The sequence below is a fragment of the Dermochelys coriacea genome, chromosome 1 (genome assembly GCF_009764565.3).
Source record: "Dermochelys coriacea isolate rDerCor1 chromosome 1, rDerCor1.pri.v4, whole genome shotgun sequence".
In the NCBI taxonomy this organism is placed as follows: Eukaryota; Metazoa; Chordata; order Testudines; family Dermochelyidae; genus Dermochelys; species Dermochelys coriacea.
Genome location: NC_050068.2, coordinates 261,699,676 through 261,721,876, shown reverse-complemented (window position 1 = coordinate 261,721,876; position 22,201 = coordinate 261,699,676). Strand labels below are relative to the sequence as shown.

General features: G+C 47.6%; 1 protein-coding gene across 2 annotated transcripts; it reads left to right on the top strand.

The window, feature by feature from the left end:
- The first annotated feature begins 188 nt into the window (after positions 1-188).
- On the top strand, positions 189-11,696 carry TOB2 (transducer of ERBB2, 2). Of its 2 annotated transcripts, none has more exons than XM_038421538.2 (2): positions 189-701; positions 7,069-11,696. In XM_038421538.2, exon 2 carries the CDS (start codon positions 7,148-7,150, stop codon positions 8,165-8,167), a length of 1,020 nt encoding a protein of 339 aa, XP_038277466.1. In that variant the 5' UTR covers positions 189-701; positions 7,069-7,147; the 3' UTR covers positions 8,168-11,696. The 2 variants fall into 2 exon arrangements, with proteins under 2 accessions (XP_038277466.1, XP_043346558.1); XM_043490623.1 differs by having other exon boundaries at positions 323-423.
- Positions 11,697-22,201: the final 10,505 nt, after the last annotated feature.

Here is a 22,201-nt window from a genome sequence, read left to right as displayed (position 1 = left end):
CCACAGCGTTACAAACCACTACACACGCTGCAAAAGCAGCCTGCGGAGCTGCCCCTGGGCCGCAGCGCTGTCCTGTCGCATAGCTGCCTAGCCACAAGCGATCCACCATGAACAGCCCACGACAGGGAAAGCGGGGGGGAAGCTCCAACCTTTAGTGAAGCCACAACCTGGAGCAGGGGAGAGAAAAGGCCAGACACACACAGAGACGACTGCCCCGGGGCGATCCGCGCACGGTCTCCCTGCCGGAGAAGGCGCGCGGCGGCGGCTAATGGCCGGGGACGGGCATGGACAAAAGGGTTAATCTCCAGCGAGGGTTTGGGGAAGTAGTTCCGGCTCTTCCTTCTCCCCCACCCCCCCCTTGTCCTTTGCAGGACGCGTCACGCTGGGTGTGGAAGAGGAGATCCTTGCGCAGGGTTGCTAAGGGTGAAACTTTTCATTTACTTTGCTCACTTTGGGCCAGGGCGAGGGAGGCTCCGGATCCCAGCCGAGGAGGAGGGGGGGGGAAGAAAAACTAGCCACGGGGCGCCCCAAACAACCCCTCCCACCCAGGCCATAGCAGGGAGGAGTCACCCACCCGCCCCAACCGCACCCCGTAAAAAAGAGAGAGGAAAAAAGAAACCTCCCGAGAAACCCTCCAGCAACACCCACCCCTGGCAGGAGAAAGGAGCCGCCCGCCCGCCTGCGTTGCAGCCGAGGACGAAGTAAGTGGGGCTGGGGCGCTCCCTGGCGATCGGGGGGCAGGGGGGGCACAGAGCGGCCCTGCCTCTCCCCCCCCCTTACACCTGCTGTTTGACCCGCACCCTCCCCCCCCTTAGACTAGGACCCGTCTCTTCCCCCTAGCCCCGCTGTCTGACTGCGGCTGGCTCGCCTGCCCCCTCGGCCTCCATCGGAGCGGAGAGCGGCGGCTCCCCGAGGAGAAACCCCCCCCCTGCCTCAGTTTCCACCCTTCCCACTCTGCAGCATGCGGGGCGGCTGGGGGAAAATCCGGCCTTGGCTTGCGAAGTGGGGGGGGGGGGCTCCCCATTTGTAGGATATTAGCTTTGGTGGCTCCCCCCCCCCCCGCCAGTCGCTTTCATCTTTTAAAGCGTGTCTGGTGCTGGTGGCTTCTTGGAGGAGGTGGGATCTTTATTTGCAAGGGGGGGGGGGTGACCGGCCTTTGGCTTGTGACGCCGAGTTCACCATTTTGTTCTGGCTTTTGTTATTCTTCTGGCGAGGGGATTTAAAAATGAAAGGTCCAGAGACAGCCCCTAAAGACAAATGAGCCTGCGGTTTGGGGCTGGGGACAGGGCCAGGGCACCTATTTGGTAGCTGAAAAAGAACGGGGGGGGGGGGAAGAGCTGGGTCCGCTCCCCCTTTGTGGCAGCAGCTGCCCTTGGCCAAAAGGGAGAAGTGGGGGGGCTGGATGGGGGGCGGGGGGGGGCTGCTCTCTGGCGGGGCTCGCTTGCTTCAGCACTGCTGACAACGGGCATTGTGTTCTGGCCAAGCGGCGCTTCTGTTGGACGCTCCGTAGCCCCCCTCCCCAGCATGGGATGGGGTCCTGAAGGCCAACGGGGGGGTGGCCTAGCTCAGGAACGGCCCCTTCCACCGCGGACCTGGAAGATTGCGGGGGGGAGATACAAGACCGAGAAATAAAATCCCAGTGCCCTTAGTGGGTTGAATCATTTCTTTTCCCTTTGAGGAGAATCCGTGGGGAGGATCCCCTGTTGTTGGGGCCGGGGATATCAGGTCCGATCTGTTCCTGCTTTGCCCCACTCTAAGAAGGACTAAGGATGTTTATGCTGCGGGAGGGAGCCCCCAACAAAGGACCAGGCCTAAAGATCTGTACGCTCAGGGCGATGGGGGCTATGTCTGGTCTGGAAAGCTGTAACAAAGCCAGCTCTCTGGCCTGGGCCCCCTTCTCCCGGGGAGAACAAGAGGGGTCATTTGCTATATCCTCCGCAGAAGTAAAGGTCAGGTGAGCACCCTTCCACCACGGAGGGTTATTAGAATTTCCCTTCTTCCACGCACCCCCTTCCCTAATACGTTTTGAAGCAGAGAAATGTCCTTGCTTTGGGGGGGGGGGGAATCACCCCGTGTCTCTCCTCCTCGCTGCCACCCAGTTGCAGGCCTCTTCCTGGGGCCTTGTTTGGGATCTGTTGAATTGGTGGCTGATCTCTTCCCCCAACAGCGAGGCAGCTGTGGGTAGTGACCAGATAGCAGGTGTGAAAAATCAGGACACTTTTTTTTTTTGCGGGTTAGGGGGGAGGAGAGTGTATAGTTGCCTGTACAAGACAAAACCCCTGATATTGGGACCTCTGATCACCCTTACTGTGGGACAGGGATAAATAAGTAAAGGGGGTGAGGAGACAATGTGGGAAGAAGGGAGTAAGCTGGGTGGCTTTTTTTGGGGTGGGGGTGGGGATAGAGGTGTGGCCTTAAGTCTTTAAGGGCAATTGTCATAATACCATCAAAGAGCTCTCCAGTACCCCACTTCAGAGTCTCACTCCTAGCGCCCAACCAGGGGGATGTTTGCTAATACCTGTGGGGGGCTTCCGGGGTGCGTATGGGAAGGTGAAGGGTAAATAGCGTTCCCCCCACCCAAAAGGCGAGAGCTCGCTCAGACCCCTAAAAATACCCAGCAATTCCCGGTGACACGGTACATGGGGTGTGTTTCTTGCATTGGGCAATTGGCTGGGAGGGTTGAGAGCACTAAGAGCGCATGTGCCATGGAAAATTTTCTACACTGCTCCTCTGAGCAGGCGCGGGTTCTCTGCTTTTTTTTTTTTTGGCGAAAAGCATATTGGGAAATGTAGTTCAGGGACAAAGTAGGTCACTCCTCTCGGCTCAGATGAGGGCCTGGAGAAGTGGAGGATGAAGGACCGCAACTCCCAGGATCCTGTGTGTTAGATATAGTAAGGTGGGGGAGGCGGACTCCGAGTATTTGTAGAAATTTCCTTGGCTGGGTTATTGGAAATGCATCATCCTCTATGAGCCTTGGCTGCTGTGCCTAAAGGGGGGTGGGGGGAGCTGGACTCCCAGCTGAGAGAGGAATGTACGTATATTTTGCATAGGATGGGGCTTGGGAGGGGCGTGTCCTCTGTGCAACACTCACCATCACCACACACACACACACAGGGACAGTGGTTTTGATAGTGTTAGTAGATTTTTGCTATCTTGGTGTCTAGAATGTGTGTCCATAGGGCCCATTCCTCCCCATGCACACAGTCTGCAGGGATGGCTGAGTTTTAAAAATATTTTTTTCTCTCTCTCTCTCTTTATTTTGGAGGTTATGTGCCTTAAAATTGTTTAAAACTAGAAAATAATTGGATTGCCTCTTACATTGTGTGGGTGGGGGTGAGTGAGGATGGTTAGAGACAAGGCTGTTGTTTTGGTAGGGTGTGGCCTGCAAAGTAACATAGAAGGTTTCATCCTGGCCTTGATTTTTTTTTTTTTTTAAGCCCTTTGAAATGTCACTGTGTGCACTTAATGAGGGGGCAGAATCGCCGACCTGTTTTCAGAGGGATAATTGCTCTTTATGGATTTTAAAAAATGTCTTACAAGGTCACTGCCTAATGTCTTCATAACTGGGAGGAATGGGGATGTTTAAAGTGTTCACTCTCATCTAATGTGTATAGTCATTTTGCTCATTTTCTTTAAAATCTGTGCTCTGTTAAAACAGAGAGATGGTTGATCTCCAGAACTCCTGCATTTCTGCAACATAACCTATGTGAGGAAACATTCATCCTCCTTTTCTTTTCTTTTTTTTTTCTTGCCCTCCCGCCCCCATCTTCCTTCCACAATAAAATATTTTTCCAGCAAATATATGCAGGAGATGGGGGAAATGTATACATTTTTCTGTGACTGGCCTTATTTGCAAAACATGCTATGACACTTTCTACCTTGGTCATCAGCTTCAAGACCTTTGCTTCCCCCCCACCTCTCCCAAAAGCTCTCTAGGTATGTAAAAGAAAATATATTTTTTTTCACTGCAGATGTGCAGATTCAGCTGCAACTATTTTATAGTTTAAAACTAGTAATTGGCTCCGCCATACAGGTTCTTGTATTGGCAGTCCTGGGATTAAGGGATCCTAATGGAATACATTTTATTGTGTTAACAATGTGGGGAATAAATGGTGCCTCTTGCTCATTTGGAACCCTCTCTTACATTTGAAGGCAGCTGCCAAGGCCAGTTGTATGTAGCTGTCTTGGTGCCTGCTGTTGTTTGGTTAATTGCTTTTTTTAAATTGAAGCCACAGATGCCACACTCAGAGTATTCTCCATTTTAAAAAAAAGAAAAAATACTCCATTTTTATAACTCCTCTCTGCAAGCTTGATACTGAAATTGGTTGCTGCATTTTACTCCTCCTCCTTGCCTCCCACAGAAGTACTGTGCTGATTTGTTGGTGAAGATGCAGGACTGCTGAGAAGCACTAAGGCTTTGTGCTGTTTTGGGGATGATAATAAATCAAGTCCCTAGAGTATTTGGATTTTTTTCCCCTCCCCCCTTACCTTCTTCTAAAACATCTGGTGCTGGTCACTGTCAGAGAAGTAATCCTAGACTAAATGGACCACTGATTGATCCCATCTGTCAATTCCAGTTTGCCTGCGGTTGCTAGGGACCATTAAGGCTGTTGGCAATTTCTGTTAAAGATCACTATATCGATTCTCTTTTCAAGAAAACTCTTTATTACCTCCTGTCCTTGTTCTGTTAAAGGGACCTTTTGAGTACAGCTTTTCAGGTAGCTTGTATTTTTATACTGTCATTGTCTCTCTTTTTTTTGGAACTCTCTTGAAAACATGCTTGTTTCTCTACAAAAGTTTTTGTCAAAATTTGAAAACCAAGATTTTCTTATCACCCCACTTAACTTTTGGTCTCTAATGCAGTGATCTGGATCAGAATTGTGACCCAGAGGTATCATCCCACTAACATCCAATCTTGCTAGGATTCCAGTGAACCAGGCTGGGTGCTTTTTTTTTTTTTTTTTTAAGGTCATAGTAACAGAAGTTGGTTTTATGCAGTCTACTTGGCATAACATGGGCTGATTAGGCCTCTGTGATCATTTCAGCATGTATTCCGCAGGCCCACTGACTCTTCTTTCCTCTGAAAATCATTTAAAGCCTCCAGCCCACGCTATCGAGTCCCACCTACACACCAGCCTGAGAATGACCTGTCCTAGTTGGCCTTTCAGAAAGCTGCTTTGTTCAGTTCTTCTTAGCATGTTTCTATTTTATGACAGAACTTCTCATGGTCCAGTAACTTCTGAAATCCAAGCTCCAAAGGCTGGCGGTGTCTTTTTGACTCTCAGCAGTCACTCACTGCCTCTACTCACTTACTTCCATGCAAGGCTAAACCTGAAGGGGTTTATTTCTAGAACTCTGTAGTTTCTTCTGCTAACTGATTTTGAGGTATTTACAGCTCCAACTGCCTGTTGTTGTACTCCTGGATATAATCCTCCCTGAACATAAGTTACCAATATAATATCTTTTTAATTTAGAATTTGTATTGTCATTTTTGTCATAACGCCGTCTTCATTTAAAAACAAATTGTGCATGTCACCATTAATGCTGCATATTTACTCCCTGCCATCCACTCAACCAGGACAGGTAAACTAGCCCTAATCAGTTTCCCTTTCTGCTTCTCTTGATCTAGACCAGAGTAGTCTGGGTTTCTAGTTCTGTAGGGGAAGGCTTACTTCTTAACTCTGTGCTCCACACGAAAAAAAAGAGAAATCCATTTGGCCTGCAGCCTAAATGCTTGGGCTGAAAGCTTGAGAGCGTCCCTTAAGCCCATTTTGCCAACATGGATGAATGTGGTGTGTATATGTTTGTTTGAGCAGATTAAGCCCAGGGTAGTAGTGGAGAGCTGACTTGCCTCTGACTAAGCTATCAATTAAAAACTGGATGTGCCGCTTCCCTGCTGAATGGAGCAGGAGTTGATAGTGGTATGCTGCTTTTTTAAAAAGTCTGTAAGATTCTCTGTCCTTTCCCTCCCATCTCTTCTCTTTGAGGAAATGACCCACCTAGAGAGTGTGTTGGTACCTGGAAAAAGACTCTGTTCATTAATCACTCTACGTTGGAGAGTTAGTGTTGTGGTTTCACACTCTGCTTTTGTGGGTTTTCATACTTTCAATAATGACCTCATCAGGGAGGGAAGGAGGATTAGTTCTGTTTTGGCAAGTGAGTTGAATTGTGTGGGCCTACAATACTCCCCATACACACTTTTCTGATGGAATAATCACAGGGCTGGGAACTGTTCATGACAAGTGTCCAGCAATGTATGTAGTGTGCACACCCCACGCTATTTATTGATCTGGATTAAACTGAGACATGAAGCTTGTTAACTTGATTTAGCTAGACAGATCCTCTGTCGGGGCAGGTGAGTATCTGAATGTCAGATGAACTGTCCACTTCAAGGAGATAAATAAAACTGGGCAGGCAGTAGTGCCTCACTATCATCATACCCTCACCACCACTGTCTCATCCTTGAGCCAGCAGGACCAGAGAGTGCAAATCTCCAAAAACCACCAGCAGCCATTGCCTTCAAACCGAGTGTTTTTGCTGTTCCTCAACGGAGGCTGGGGTTGCAATACAGAGTTAAGGAGTTGATCTCCATTCAGGATGTGGAAAGACTCTTATGATTCTGCCTTGGTGTAATTTTTTTAAATCAGAGGCACATGAGGTGAAAGGAAATAAATAAGAGTTGAAGCAAAAAGAGATGTATTAAAATACATATTAACCACTACCAAAAAAAACTATTTGTCTGGTTAGTTTGGTATCCTGTCTCCATTGGTGATCAGTGGTGGATAACTTGAGAAAACGGCATCGTGTACACACAGTTCAGTGTAGTACTCATTCCATTTAGTAGGGCAGAATTTCTTCCCGACCTCCTCTAGCAATCCATTTATGTCATGTAGCATAAGGATTGATCACATTTATGTAGCTTTTATTCTAGGAAGTGTCATTGCAAATGCTATTTGTAGAAATGTCTAATCCTTTTTAAATATATTAAGCTGTTTGCCTCAACAATATTAAAATTGCCCCGTTCTCTTCTCTCCCTTCATCCATCTTTTTTTCTTCTTTCTCTTGTAGAATTACTTGGAGCCAAATCTTGTGTATGTTGTTTGTCTCTTTCAATACACTGCCCTGACTTGCTTGCTGTGAAGGGAGTATGCATCTGGAGATCAAAGTTGCTCTGAACTTCATCATCTCGTACCTGTATAACAAGCTTCCCCGGAGGCGGGCAGACCTGTTTGGTGAAGAGCTAGAACGCCTGCTGAAGAAGAAGTATGAGGGCCACTGGTACCCGGAAAAGCCTCTGAAGGGTTCTGGCTATCGCTGCGTCCACATCGGGGAAACGGTGGATCCGGTGGTGGAACTGGCAGCCAAGCGGAGCGGGCTGGCTGTAGAGGATGTGCGGGCCAATGTGCCTGAAGAACTGAGTGTCTGGATCGATCCTTCTGAGGTCTCCTACCAGATTGGCGAAAAAGGGTCCGTCAAGGTCCTGTATCTGGATGACAGTGAGGGCTGCAGTGCAGCTGAGCTGGACAAGGAGATCAAGAGCAGCTTCAACCCTGATGCCCAGGTGTTTGTCCCCATTGGTAGCCAGGACAATTCGCTGTCCAACTCACCATCGCCATCCTTTGGCCAGTCACCCAGCCCCACCTTCATCCCCCGCTCTGCCCAGCCCATCACCTTTACCACTGCCACGTTTGCTGCCACAAAGTTTGGTTCTACCAAGATGAAGAAGGGTGGGGGTGGTGGAGCAGGAGCTCAACAACAGCAGCAAAGAATGGCCAGGTCACCCACCAACAACCTGCTGAAGCACAAGGGCCTCTCCCTCTCTATGCATTCTCTGAACTTCGTTGGGGGCGGGGGGAGTCAAGCTCCACAGTCGCAGCTCTCCCCCAATGCCAAGGAGTTTGTTTACAATGGCGGATCGTCCGGAGCCAGCGGCCTCTTCTTTGAGGGTGTCACCAACGAGAATCAGGGCGGCAGCATCCCGCCGGCCTCCCAGTTCAGCACTAGCACCGGCGGTGGTGGCGGCGGCTTTGACATGGCTCAGGTCTTCAGCGGCAGCAGCAACAGCCTCTTTCTGGAGAAGTCTCCCTTTGTGGAAGGACTCAGCTACAACCTGAACACCATGCAGTACCCCAGCCAGTCGTTCCAGCCTGTCGTCCTGGCCAACTGACCAGGAGGAAGGAGAGTATTTGGGGAAAACAAGAATTAAAAAAAAAAAGAGAGAGAGAAGAAAAATGAAAAATAGAAATATACAAAAATTTGAAATCTTATAAATATAGCTTCTTGGAAAGAGAGACAACCCCGGAGTCATTGTGCTGTGCTGGGCAGCGCTCCTGAAGCACTGAATTGTTTTTTAACTCAATCTCCGTGCTTTTTCCTACCCACTTTTTTACTCCTGTAATGGGTTTGTTTGGTCCAGAAATGGTGGAAACATAGGTCACTTTATCTTCCTGTCTCCCAACTTCCTCCTCAGAACTGGGCTTTAGTACCTTGTTTTTTGGTGTAGAGATGGCCTGTTCTGGGCCATTCCCATATCCCTGGGTGCTAGGCTGCCTTGCTGAGCGGACTGGGGGTATTGGTTTGGTTTTCAGTGCCAGTCTAGAGGTGCACAATTTCACTGCCTGCTTCCCAGAGAGGGGTGTGGGGGGCTTGCTTCTTTCCATGATTAGTCAGTTCCTCTCCTCCCCCTGGGAAACAGACTGGGTGAGTGTACCAAGTTCCCCTTACCCTGCCTGCTTTAGACTGCTATGACCTTGTCATCCAAAACCCTTCAAAACTGCCACAGTTGATGCCAGCCTCTCTTTTGGAATAAGATTCCCCCGGCCTCCTTTCCCTTGCCAGGTGGATAAGTTGGAGCACTTCTATGAAACAGCTGCTTCCTGCGGTCTTCTCTCTCTGCACTTTCCTCCAGAGGTGAATGCTGGAGAAGAACAGCACTGTGTTATACCAGTGAGTCCATTTATGATTCCTACCCCCACCCTCATGCACAAAGGATCTTGTCTGAGCTGGTCTCTTCAAGTTGGTCAGAGCCAGTGTCAGTTCAATAGGGTTGCTGTTATAAATAAGCACTACAGTAGGTGCACCCACTGCTGTTTAAAGGGAGGAAATATTGGTCCTTATGTATTGCACTTCTCTTTCAGGGGACATGGTTAGATATGCTGCCTCCCACATTCTTATGTGCTTTCCTTCCCCTCCAATGTAAGCAGCATCCACTGATGTTCCTTTGGAGCAGTCTCCAAATGTTTTGAGTTCTCTTACTCTCAGCTACCTTTGGCTCGGTGGGGGGGAAGGATTTCCTTCTTTTGAAGAGGCAGCACAGCTTTCTGGGGAGAGCAGGGGGTTGCATCGCCCAGGCTGCTTTCCTGATTGATAACTTGAGGACGTCACTTCCTGTTTTCTTTTATTAAAAAATATAAAGTGTGACCAAACCCCTTTTGCTTTCCTTCTGGAAAGATAGGAGGGAGCAGGTGACTTAGTACAGAGGGGAATGCCCAGGTGGGTTTGTACTCGGCCCCTGGTGTTAACTGATCAATCCAGCCAGAGACGCATAGTCTAGAGGGGGCTCACTGCGGAATAGGACTAATACTTTGAAATGACTGATGGTATGGGGAGAAGAAACTGATATTCCAGGACCTAGATGAATAGTTGTCCCCTCCTCATTATTGGGAGTAACAAAGAGCTAGGAATCCCAGAGCTGCTCCCTAATTTCTTCCTTGTCTCCCCCCACCCCAAGTAGAAAATGCTGGAGTAAGGGAGGGAGTAGGACAGTAGCAGCCTTTGATAGGCTGCTTCTGCATCTTGACATTCGATAGCCTGTCTCCATGATGTGTGGGGATCCCTCTTCCTCCCAGGTGGGGCAACCTAGAACCCCAAGGGCTACCTGGGATTGAGGACTCTAGGTGGGAAGACTGCCTCCTGGGATGTCGGCCTTGGGCTAGGAAGCAAGTGAAGAGACATCTAGCTTTGGGGTATTCTTTTTTCTTTTTCTTTTTTTTTTTTTAAACAATCATTTCCATCTTTGCTGTCTCCCATGTTTATTTTTAACTAAACCTATCTCTGGAGCTTCTTCTGAGACTTCACCTTGAGCATTTCTGTAATTAAGGGATAAGATCCAGTTTATTTTCCCAAGACTTCACTGTGTATCAGTGGAAGGAGGCTTTGAACTCCCATTTCTCCCCACCCCCAAAAAACCGAGTTGATGACACTCCAGTCCTCATGTCTTTGTGTATGTTGTGAATGAACCTTATTTGGGTTAAGGGGACTGCCCTGCCACAACTGACACCACCCTGGTCTCAGTAGAGAGCTTGTTTCTAAATCCCCCTCACTATTGCATTAATGGGAAGATCACTCTTCTGATTGGGTTGAATCCCAGCACACCATTTCCCAAAACAGGCTGCTTGCCACTTATTGGATGTGAACCAACTGCTGGCTGGGTGGGGGACAAGGGCATCCACTACTAAGCAGTCTATCCTAATATGATGTGTGAAACCTGTGGGGTTGAAGATGGAAAAACTAGAATGAGACTCTGGGGATCTGTTTAGCTGATACTCTTTCCCACCAACTTTACCACTGCCACCCAGTTCCCCCCCTTTGAGTGTACTGTAGACTGCCAGACTACTGCTCTAGACTAAATAACTCTCCACACCTCAGGGGACCGGCTGGCTTCCCAGCCCAATTTCCTTTGTTGTTTCCACCCCTCTCATCCTTCAGCAAAATGCTGCCATGAGTCACTGCCTGGGTGGGATTGTGCACCCTCTAATGGCATAGGAAGGGAGGGGAGAGATGGAACATCACCAGCCACCTGCTATGTGTGTGAAGCTTTGACGCTGCTTTAACCTGCTTACACGTATTGTAACTGCTTTAAAAATAGTGTCGCAAAGATGAGGAGGGAAAGGGGAGGGGACCAACCTCTTTGTATCTTAAAGGAAAAAAGTGTGCTTCAGAAGCGCTTCTCCAGCACTGGTGGCAATTAAACTAATGGCCTTTTTTGGTCTGGTCTTGGATTTAGGCGTTCAGCTTCGATTTTATTTTTTAAAACCTGCACTAATTAACCTGGTTTCTTAGGAAAAGAGAGCAAGAGAGATTTTTTTTTTAACTTTTATTTTTTATGGGTTTGTGTTTTTTTGTTGATGTCCGTTTGTATTGAATAATTTGCTACATTTGTAAAATGTAAGAGGTATATATAATATATGTATATTTCTAACGTAAAAAATGTAATTTTTTCTTTGAGATTTTTTCTTAAGAGGAGAGAGAATATTTTTTCAGGAAAAAAAACTAAAAAAAAAAAGCAGTGAAAATTCCTTTCTCCATCCCCCAGCTCCCTCTTTCCCCCTCCCTAACCCCTTGTGAAGAGAGAATCAACAACTGTATGATCTTGGAGACAGAGAGAGAGAATGTGTGAACACAAAGAGGACAGAATTATGTATGTTTCTTAATGTAAAAGGTTCCTATGTTTGTTCTGTTTGTTTTTTATGAGAAGGGGTCTACTGAGAGGGGGATCAGGGGGTTGCTGTTTTTTTCTTTAGCGAAGGAGGAATACAATCTGAGTTTTGTATTCAGAATGTTGTGCAATATTTTGGAACGGGACATTGGCGTGTCTAGAGATTTAGTTAAAAACAAAACAAAAAGTTGATCAAATCTGTACAGTTTCTATTGTTCCAGATTTTTTAAGTTTGTATTAAAAGCATGATATATAATAACTTCTTGTCCTGTGTTGTTTTGTGCACTCAGCGGGAGTAGGGGGGATGCATGGAAGGAGTCCCTGCTTTCTGGCCTGATGTTAGACAGCAAAATCGTTACTGTGCTAACCCCCTCCTAGAAAGACCATTGGTCCATCTCGGCCAGTCTTCCACCTGATGCTATGTTGGATACAAGATGTGGCCCATCTAGTCTGGTATCCCTCTCCACATAAACCCACTGGCCCATACTCTGGTATCCCTTCTCAACCAGTGGAGTGGTGGTAAACCTCCCTATTGTGCAATATGGCAGCAGAGGCTGCCTTCCTGATGTCTCTCTGTGCCATAGCAGCTGTGAAGGGGTTTCTACATCTCCTTCTAGAATCCATCAGTACCACAAGGGTAACTAGTGATCAGCAAAAGGAGCCACCTCTCACAGCTGATGGGGACTGAATGCTATATTGCCTCTAGCCCTCAGTGCCCTGGGGCCCCTTGTCCCACTCAAACTCAGGATTCCTCCTAGTGAATCGATATCACAACACTGAAGTTTGTCAAAAATACAGGCTCCCCCCAACTGACAAGCGCAGAAGTACATATGTGGCCTGCAGCCATATCACGCTGGCCTGTAATCTTCCCTTGTTTCATAAACTAAACAGGCCCAGCCCACTCACACTGGGCTGGGAGGCCTCCAACAAAGAACTTGGGTTGCTGCAGGAGGTGATGGTATAGATGGAGTGCCCCAGCGTGCACTGGGTTGGAGAGAAGTAAAACAGGTTGGTCTAGCACCCAAAATGTGCTAGACAGTCTCCAAACGTGAGTGAAGAGCACCCAGGCTAAATCCTCACCCTGTAAGATTGTTCAAGAGCCTGTGGCATTTCTCATAACAGTACGAGTCTCATTCCAGGAGGGAGCTAATCGAATTCTGCTTACCTCAAACACACCCTTCAAGTTCCAGTTGGAGTCAGTATAATGTGGGATTGTAACACGTTTAAACAGTTCCTCTCCAGCCAGTGAGACAAGGTGAGCTGATCCCTGGATTTGGTGTCGATTATTTTGAAAAGAGCTGCATAATCTTAGGATGCTGTGGTGACTTGAATCTGTTGGGTATATAATTGGGCTAGTGGAAACTCCCCACCACCTGTGTTTACCAGAACCTAATTAATTTAGTCTTCCTTTCCTCTGCACCAGAGAGAGAGGGGTGGAGTTAGTCCTATGCAATGGCACACACACACACAGCGACCTCTCCCTACCACCCTCCCTCAAAAAGCTGTTGGAAGAATGGAGTCAAGGGAGACTTTGTTCCCTGCTCCTGCTAGGATCTCTTCCCCACAGCTCTGACTCTTGAGTTTCTCACTAAGAACTCTTGTTTGGATTAATGCCAGGTAAAAGAATTGTGGGGCTCTATACACTATGAAATTGTGACCACCCACATTTTGGGGGGGAGCACGGTGAGCCTTCTGATTGTTGGGTGGTTATGGTAGAAGGGCTTGGGGGATGGAAAGTGCCAGTTTTGGCCTATCTGCTTCTCTGTCACGGCAGGGACAGGTGTGAGTGGTGTTGCAACCTGGCACGCAGCTTTGCAATGCCACTCAGGTTTATTTGGGGGTTTTCCCCCCGTTGTCACGGAGTCCACAGGCAATGCTCTGGAACTGCTCCCTACGAAGCCAATCCCACCTTCCTGGGTCTGACCTCGGAGCATTCAGCATCCTCTGCCCCTCCATGCACTTCCCACAGCGAGCCCGCCCAGGCAGGGTCTGGGGGAAGCTAGAGGGTCCTGGACCCCAATTCCGCAATCAGATGTGACTCTCAGCCAGCCAGTAAAACAGAGGTTTATTAGATGACAGGAACACAGTCTAAAACAGAGCTTGTAGGTACAGAGAACAGGACCCCTCAGCTGGGTCCATTTTGGGGAGCAGTGAGCCAGACATGTCTGCACTTCACTCCACGTCCCCAGCCAGCCCAAACTGACTCACCCTCCAGCCCCTGCTCCTCTGTGCTTTGTCCCTTTCCTGGGCCAGGAAGGCACTTGATTCCTTTTTTCTCCAACCCTTCCTGCAGAGGGGAAGGGCCCAGGCCATCAGTTGCCAGGAGACAGAAAGAAAAGGAGGACTTGTGGCACCTTAGAGACTAACCAATTTAATTGAGCATAAGCTTTCATGAGCTACAACTCACTTCATTGGATGCATTCAGTGGAAAAATACAGTGGGGAGATTTATATACATAGAGAAAATGAAACAATGGGTGTTACCATACACACTGTAAGGAGAGTGATCAGGAAAGGTGAGCTATTACCAGCAGGAGAGCGGGGGGAGGGGGTGGTGAGAGGGAAACCTTTTGTACTGATAATCAAGGTGGGCTATTTCCAGCAGTTGACAAGAACATCTGAGGAACAGTTGGGGGGGGAGGGGGAGAATAAACATGGGGAAATAGTTTTACTTTGTGTAATGACACATCCACTCCCAGTCTTTATTCAAGCCTAAATTAATTGTATCCACTTTGCAAATTAATTCCAATTCAGCAGTCTCTCCTTGGAGTCTGTTTTTGAAGTTTTTTTGTTGAAGAATTGCCAATTTTAGGTCTGTAATCGAGTGACCAAAGAGATTGAAGTGTTCTCCGACTGGTTTTTGAATGTTATGATTCTTGACATCTGATTTGTGTCCATTTATTCTTTTACATAGAGATTGTCCTGTTTGACCAATGTACATGGCAGAGGGGCATTGCTGTAACATGATGGCATATATCACATTGGTAGATGCGCAGGTGAATGAGCCTCTGATAGTGTGGCTGATGTGATTAGGCCCTATGATGGTGTCCCCTGAATAGAAATGTGGACAGAGTTGGCAACGGGCTTTGTTGCAAGGATAGGTTCCTGGGTTAGTGGTTCTGTTGTGTGGTGTGTGGTTGCTGGTGAGTATTTGCTTCAGATTGGGGGGCTGTCTGTAAGCAAGGACTGGCCTGTCTCCCAAGATCTGTGAGAGTGATGGGTCGTCCTTCAGGATAGGTTGTAGATCCTTGATGATGCATTGGAGAGGCTTTAGTTGGGGGCTGAAGGTGATGGCTAGTGGTGTTCTGTTATTTTCTTTGTTGGGCCTGTCCTGTAGTAGGTGACTTCTGGGTACTCTTCTGGCTCTGTCAATCTGTTTCTTCACTTCAGCAGGTGGGTACTGTAGTTTTAAGAATGCTTGATAGAGATCTTGTAGGTATTTGTCTGTGTCTGAGGGCCTGGAGCAAATGTGGTTGTATCGAAGAGCTTGGCTGTAGACAATGGATAGTGTGGTGTGGTCTGGATGAAAATTGGAGGCACGTAGGTAGGCATAGCGGTCGGTAGGTTTCCAGTATAGAGTGGTGTTTATGTGACCATCGCTTATTAGCACTGTAGTGTCCAGGAAGTGGATCTTTTGTGTGGACTGGTCCAGGCTGAGGTTGATGGTGGGATGGAAATTGTTGAAATCATGGTAGAATTCCTCAAGGGCTTCTTTTCCATGGGTCCAGGAGACAGAGTATCAGCCATTTATGTACCCTGGCCCTTTGTTCTGCAACAATTACACTCCCTTATCCCACCACCTAGAAACTTCAGAAATGCATAGGGGAAACTGAGGCACCCCTACAGTATTCAGAGGAAACATTAAGAACAGTCCCACTTCATCAAACCATGGTGGTTGGCAGCCCTGTGAGAGTGCACTGAGTGCACATTGCTTATCATTGCATTTCAGTTACAGACACTAGAAGTCAAGCTCCTTTCTCTCCCACCCTGGATAACATGGGGCTGACACAGCCCCAAGTAACAAGATTGGGGCGAGGGGGCGTGTTGTGTGTCTGTCTGAGCCTTGCAATCGTGTGTAAAATACATTTGCAGACTGGGGCTGAGCGAAGGTGGGTGACCATAATAACCCCCACATAATGTCTGGTGAATAACACACGATGGAGGAGATAAGGTGATGGTGAGGCAGGAAATACAGAACCTCTCACTTCTAGGCCACAGGTTAAAATGGAGCCCCAGGCTGGCAGGGGCTGAATGTAGTTGACATCTGCTAGCTTTTGGGCCTATAAGTGGATGTGGAGAAGGGCTTGTCTCAGCCTTGCTTCTAATGGGACAGAAGCCCACACTGGCTGTCTCAGCAATGGGGCCAGGGCCTGAATGATTTGAGGGGACCGAACTCCCAACCCTGCCCTAGCTGTGGTCCCTCTAGGTTAGGCTGAGGTGGAGTGCCAGAGGCAGTGCGTGGTGTATAGCTCATGCTGTATTAGAAAATTTCACACTCCCTCCTGGCATTTTAGATGGACACCTCTCAGGGTGAATGCATTGATCACCTAAATGGGGCAGTGCTTGGACTTGAGGAGAGGGAATGATTACCTTGAGTTTGACCCTATGCATGGACCAAATAACATAGCTAGATCCCCAAATGCAACACATTGGTAACTGAGTGGGAACAGCAACAAGATGGGACGTGTCCCTTGAAATCACTGGGTAGTTTCTCCAAAGCATAGGTGTGGGGCTATATTAGGCACTCATCACCAGGGACTCCATTATTAAAAGAAGGAGCTTGCAACTTGAGTCACCGAGAAGGAGGGATCCCACCTGAATGGAGGCGACAGCTTCAATAGACAATGCCAAGCTTCCCACTTATCTCTCTCAGCCTCTGGCAGCCGTAATTTCTGACATGTCAGGCTGCGGGGCGGGGAAAGGAGGAGGAAAGCCGGCTGGGTCTCATGGGTGAGAAAATCAGACTATGCTATAGTAGCATTTGGGATTTGTTTGTGCATAGGAGCACAGGGATGCTGGGTTAGGCTTGCTCTGCAGGAAGGGAGCATATGACTGCCCTGAAGCATCTCACTTATTTAGATGATTGGATTCATATAACAGGTACAGCGCAGCCAGTGGCAGCCGGCACTGTCCCAACCCCACTTCCCTTGCCAATGTGCTTGAGCCCTAACATGGAAAACCAGAGGAAGAGCCTATGACCTATTCAGTCCTTGGCCTCTTTAGAGTCTCCTATGTGTCTGCATCACACCACAAGGGACGGCATTGAAGACACCTGCTCCCATCTTGTGCATAAATGGTAACTGCGTTCAGGTTGGGGGATGGGTTAGAACTGGTCAGCAAGAAGAGAAAGGCTGCATAGCCCAGATATCCTGGCAAGCCCCATTCCTCTCCTTAAGCACTGCCTCACTGGATTCAAAAATCAAGGACTCCCCTCAGTTTGACTTAAATTGTCACTTGCCCTCTGAGCTCTTTTCTCACCCTTGCTCTCCGTGCATTGCTGTCCATAAACCCAAAGCCTCGGAGGACTACGTGCACACTCAATCCTCACCAGTTCCTTCCTCACTGCTCAGCTCGGTTTGTTTTGCTAAGCCAGAGCACAAATTTAAGAAAACCAGAAAAGCTTGGCCCTACTTAGCATTGTGTGAAAACTTTTGCTGTGTCAGTGCGTGCAACTTTCCCCCAATCCCTCTGGGCAGGCTCCAACACAAACAGTTCATGGATCACGCTCATCCTGACCCCTGCCTCTGCCCACTTATGGGGCTACCCTTTCACTAACCCCACCCCTAGGTACACACCCCATGACGGTAATGATTTCACCACAAGAAACCTTTGGTGCTTGTTTAAACTTGTTTAAAAAGAGACTTTGTCCCCAGTGTCACTATTAAGTTTAGTGCCCTCCTAGAATGAACGCTGCTGCTGCTTCTTCTTAAGTATTATTATTGCTATTGCTGATTGGGCTGGGGCAGTGTGTAATGCAGTGGCAGACTCAGGCATGCCTATAGCCTACAGCAAAGGAGACTCTCTCTAGTGCATGCGTGGAGGCAGACGTATTATGGCCTGACTTTCAAAGGTGCTAAGCAGCTGCCATGTTCATTGCCTTTAGCAGGCATGATAGGTAGTCAGCACCTTCAACACTCAGGCCTTTGTGGGGAGAGTTCAGTCCTGGATTTCACTTCGCCATTGAAGGGGGAAGGAAGTGAATAGAAGGTCCCTGTGCTCTGCTGGAGTTTATGCAACACTAATGCCAGGGGAACTTGTTTTTCAGTTGAGTGGTTTTATTTTTGTTGGCAGCCCTGATGTGGTACTCGCCTGGCGTTCAGATTGAAGGAGGCACCTCCACCACCTCCCTCGCCACGCGTGCTGTGCAGGGAGTTTAAAGCAAGGACAATGTTTTCAGCTGAAAGGAATCAACAAGCAAGAGCCTGGAGAGGATGGGCTGGACTTACTTTAAGAAATCCAAGCTCATATATATGTATTAAATGCCCTAGATAGCATTGATACAGCGTGCAGGTCATGTGGCTGACTGAGCCAGCTGCAGGAAATGGTTCCCTCCCCCAATAATGTTACTGTCTCTCCATGTTAAATGCTTTAAGTCTCGCATAGTGCAAATGAAGGTTCCCACAGCAACATTAACTTTTGCATTTCCTGCTGTATATGTCTTCAGCTGTGCTGCTGCATGTTGCATTAGTACATGGCATGTCATTGATGTTTAAGGTAGGAAAGAACAGGAGGCTGCATGGGAATCACGGCAATGCACCATGCCCTGGAAGAGCCTTTGAATCCGTCACTCCAGTAAATTCTACAGTTCATCTGTCTCCACTGCAGCTGACAGCTTTAGAAAAGGGTCTCAAAGCAGTAGCAACCCTCCACTTTCATGCAGTGTTCACTCCATGGATGCAGGAGAAACGTAGCTGCGGCATTGTAGAGTAATGCTAGTAATTCTGAAGGTGGATGGGAAAAATAGCAAGTGCTTTATGCAGAGAGATTAATTCAGATAGGCAAGCAGGAGCACTGAAGTGTTCTGAGTCAGCCTGTACCACTCCCCAGCCCCAGCAGGAGAGTGAGTGACAACACAGGCGGCCAATGAAACAGCAAAAGAGAAGCCTTTCCAGAATACTCTGGGGTTGGAACATATCTTCAGAGCCAGGCATTATTACCTAGCAACTGGGGAGAAGTGAACTGATCAGCACTTGGGGGAGCACAGTCTCCTGCTTACCAGTGAATGTAGTCCTGGTGAAAGGCTGAGAGGTGTGGAGACTGCAGTGCTCCGTGCATCCATCCCACCGGACAGATACAGAATGGCAGTGATGCTGCTGTGTGCTTTCCGCTTTTTGGAACTCTACCTGTGCTCCCCAAAGCAACCGGTTGCCATCCTGGGCCCCTCTTTTTTCCCCCCTCACCCTGATCTCCTGCATGGCTGATGTTAATCAGTGGTGTCCTGGGGAGTATGACTGAATGAGCCTCCATAAGCCAGTCGGAGGGAAAGCATGTCAGGGGGAAAGGGATTGGGGTAGGAGCATGTGCAGGGGAAGTTGGGGAGAAGACAAACATGAGACGGTAACATGGGGACAGGACAATCCAGAGGCCTAAACAGAGGAATCCAACCTGGAGAGCAAAATAGCATCATTACAAAAAAAATTGCCCTTGGTAATACCATTAAAAACTACTGCCCCTCCCCCCACAACCCTGTGGACAGACATGTCACAGTACAGGAAGTGAAGGTTCCTAACCTTCCAAAACTCCAAGCAAGGAGATCATGTGGCCCAAACATTACGTGAGAGCCTAAAGCACAGCACTGATCATGTCTAGGAAGCCCTGCCAAAATGACTCCACCTAATTCTCCAGTCTGGACACTTGGTCATATGGATGAATTAATCCAATATTAGCGCCAAATAGAAAAAAGTCATTTTATCTTCCTAGGAAATAAATACATCAGTTTTTTGTTCAAAAACAATTGTTCTTTAAATAACAAACATTTTTCCCATTTTTTTTCCTCGAGGGAAAATACCTTTTCCAATAAAGCCAAGTTTTGATGGGAAATTTTTGATCAACTCTGCCCAATGCACAGAAGGGGAGATGCCCTCAAACCCAGCAGTGACAGAGGTGTTTGGAGGAACACCAGCCAGCTGTTCTGTAGCATGTTCAGTAAAAGAATAATACAATATCTGAACCACAATGAAGTAATCCATGAAAGTTAAACTGGATTCCTCCTTGATTAACAAACCACTGATCACAGCTTGATCATACTGATGCTTATTAACCAACATGCAAAAAAATCACAGAGCAGGGGAAGTACTTTATCTGCCATGTAGAATTTCAGAAAAGCTTTTGGCACTCAAGTGTGAATCATAAACTGCTCTGAAATGGAATTGGTGGAGCAACATATGAACTAATTGTCCATCAAATGTATGATGTAAATAAGCAATGTGTGAACAGAGACCTCCAAGCAAGAAGAGGGAGTCAATCGAGGCCATAACCTCATCTTGATCCTTTCCAATATACACACCCGTGACTTGGAAATCTTACTGGAAAAATCTTCAAGCCCAATACTTCCACTGAGATAAAATGCCTGTTGTATATCAAAGACCTGGTCATATTACCAAGTAGGAAACAAGGTTCCCCCAATAAACTTACACCTGCTAGAAACCTATTGCATTACAAATCATCCTGGAAAAAACTAAATTCATGATGTGTCATAAAATGCCCCCAAATGACCAAAATCAACTAATTTTATTACAGAGACATAGAAGTTGAGCCCTAAATTATACATGCTGCATGCATCAGAGAACTTTGACTGGCTATAGAAACATAGGAGAGGGAGTGTGTGGCCGGAGGGGATGGTTAGGGGGGGTAAGGAGTGTGTGGTTGTGGGGGTAGGTGGGGAGGGAAGGGAGTGTGTGGCTGTGGGGGTAGGTGGGGAGGCAAGGGAGTGTGTGGTTGTGGGGCTAGGTGGGGAAGGGAAGGAGAGAGGAAGGAATGTGTGGCTCTGGGGGTAGGTGGGAAGGGAGAGGAGGGAGTGTGTTGCTCTGGGGGTAGATGGTGACAGGAGGGGAAGGAGTGTGTGGCCGTGGGGGGTGGGAATATTAGGGGAAGAGGGGCCATGATGCTCTGGCATTCTGCACTGTTTAGGAGTGACCCGGAAGGGGGAATCTCTCTCCCAAATTTAGCAGGTGACATCAGCTGGCGGGTCAGCCTTCTGGTCTGTTTAGAAAAGGAAAAAGAAGGCTGCAAGCGTGATGAGCGCAGTCTCTGGCCTGCTTCTGCTGTCCCCTGGAATAGGCCTATAAATAGTGTGTTCTATTCTGGCCTCCTTGACGTCAGAGTCCCAGCTCCTTATCTCTGTGCTGGGCTCCAGGAGCCTGCAGGCAGAGCCCTGTGCTGGATCCTGCTGCGCGGATTAACCCTTCACCTGCCACCTGCTCAGTGATGTGCATGGCACACACATTTATCCTTTGGCTTCTGCCCCGCTTGGCCTTCTCATATATCTTTTTTGAGATGGGGCGACCACATCTGTATGCAATATTCAAGTTGCAGGTGTACCGTGGATTTATATAGAGGCATTATGATATTTTCTGTCTTATCTATCCCTTTCCTAATGGTTCCTAATATTCTGTTTGCTTTTTTGACTGCTGCTGCAATTTGAGCAGATGGTTTCAGAGAACTATCCACAATGATGCCAAGATCTCTTTCTTGAGTGGTAACAGCTAATTTAGACCCCCCATCATTTTGTATGGATAGTTGGGATTATTTTTTCCACTGTTCATTACTTTGTACTTATCAACATTGAAATTAATCTGCCGTTTTGTTGCCCAGACACCCAGTTTTGTGAGATACCTTTGTAACTTTTCACAGTCAGTTTTGGATTTTAACTATCTTGAGTCATTTTGTATCATCTGCAAATTTTACCACATCACTGTTCACCCCCTTTTCCAGCTCATTTATGAACATGTTGAACAGCACACGTCCCAGAATAGATCCTTGGGGGACCCTGCTATTTGCCTCTCTTCACTGTGAAAACTGACCATTTATTCCTATCCTTTGTTTCCTGTCTTTTAACCCAGTTACTGAGCCAGGAGAGAACCTTCCCTCTTATCTCATGACAGCCTACTTTGCTTAAGAGCCTCTTGTGAGGGACCTTGTCAAAGGCTCTCTGAAAGGCCAAGTACTGGACCACCCTTATCCACGCACTTGTTGACCCAAAGAATTCTAGTAGATTGGTGAGGCATGACTTCCCTTTACAAAAACCATGGTGACGCCTCATAAACATATCATTTTTGTGTTTCTTCTTTACTATGAACCCATTGGAACCAATGTGCCTGGTAGTGAAGTTAGGCTTTCTGGCCTGTATTTACCAGAATTGCCTCTGAGGCCTTTTTTAAAAATTACCATCACATTATCTGTCCTTCAGTAATCTATTACAGAGGCTGATTTAAGAGATAGGTTACATACCACAGTTAGTAATCTTGCCATTTCATATATGAGTGCCTTACACAGCCATTATTAGACGTACTCTCTTTTAGAGTACAAGAACATTTGCCCTGAGATGAACCCGCTTTCAGAGTGAGCTGTTGCTACAGAGGCACATAGGTCATGAAGGGCTATGAGTGTCTGCTTTCCAGCCCTCATTTCCAGGTAAGGCCTTACCCAATCTGTTCTTCCTAGTTGGTGGGGCATATGCAAACATCACAGGAGGACCCGCTCAGCTCCTTTGGACTGTGTATTTCTCACTGCCAGACCTTCTCTCTGTGTCCCGCTTTCTGCCATT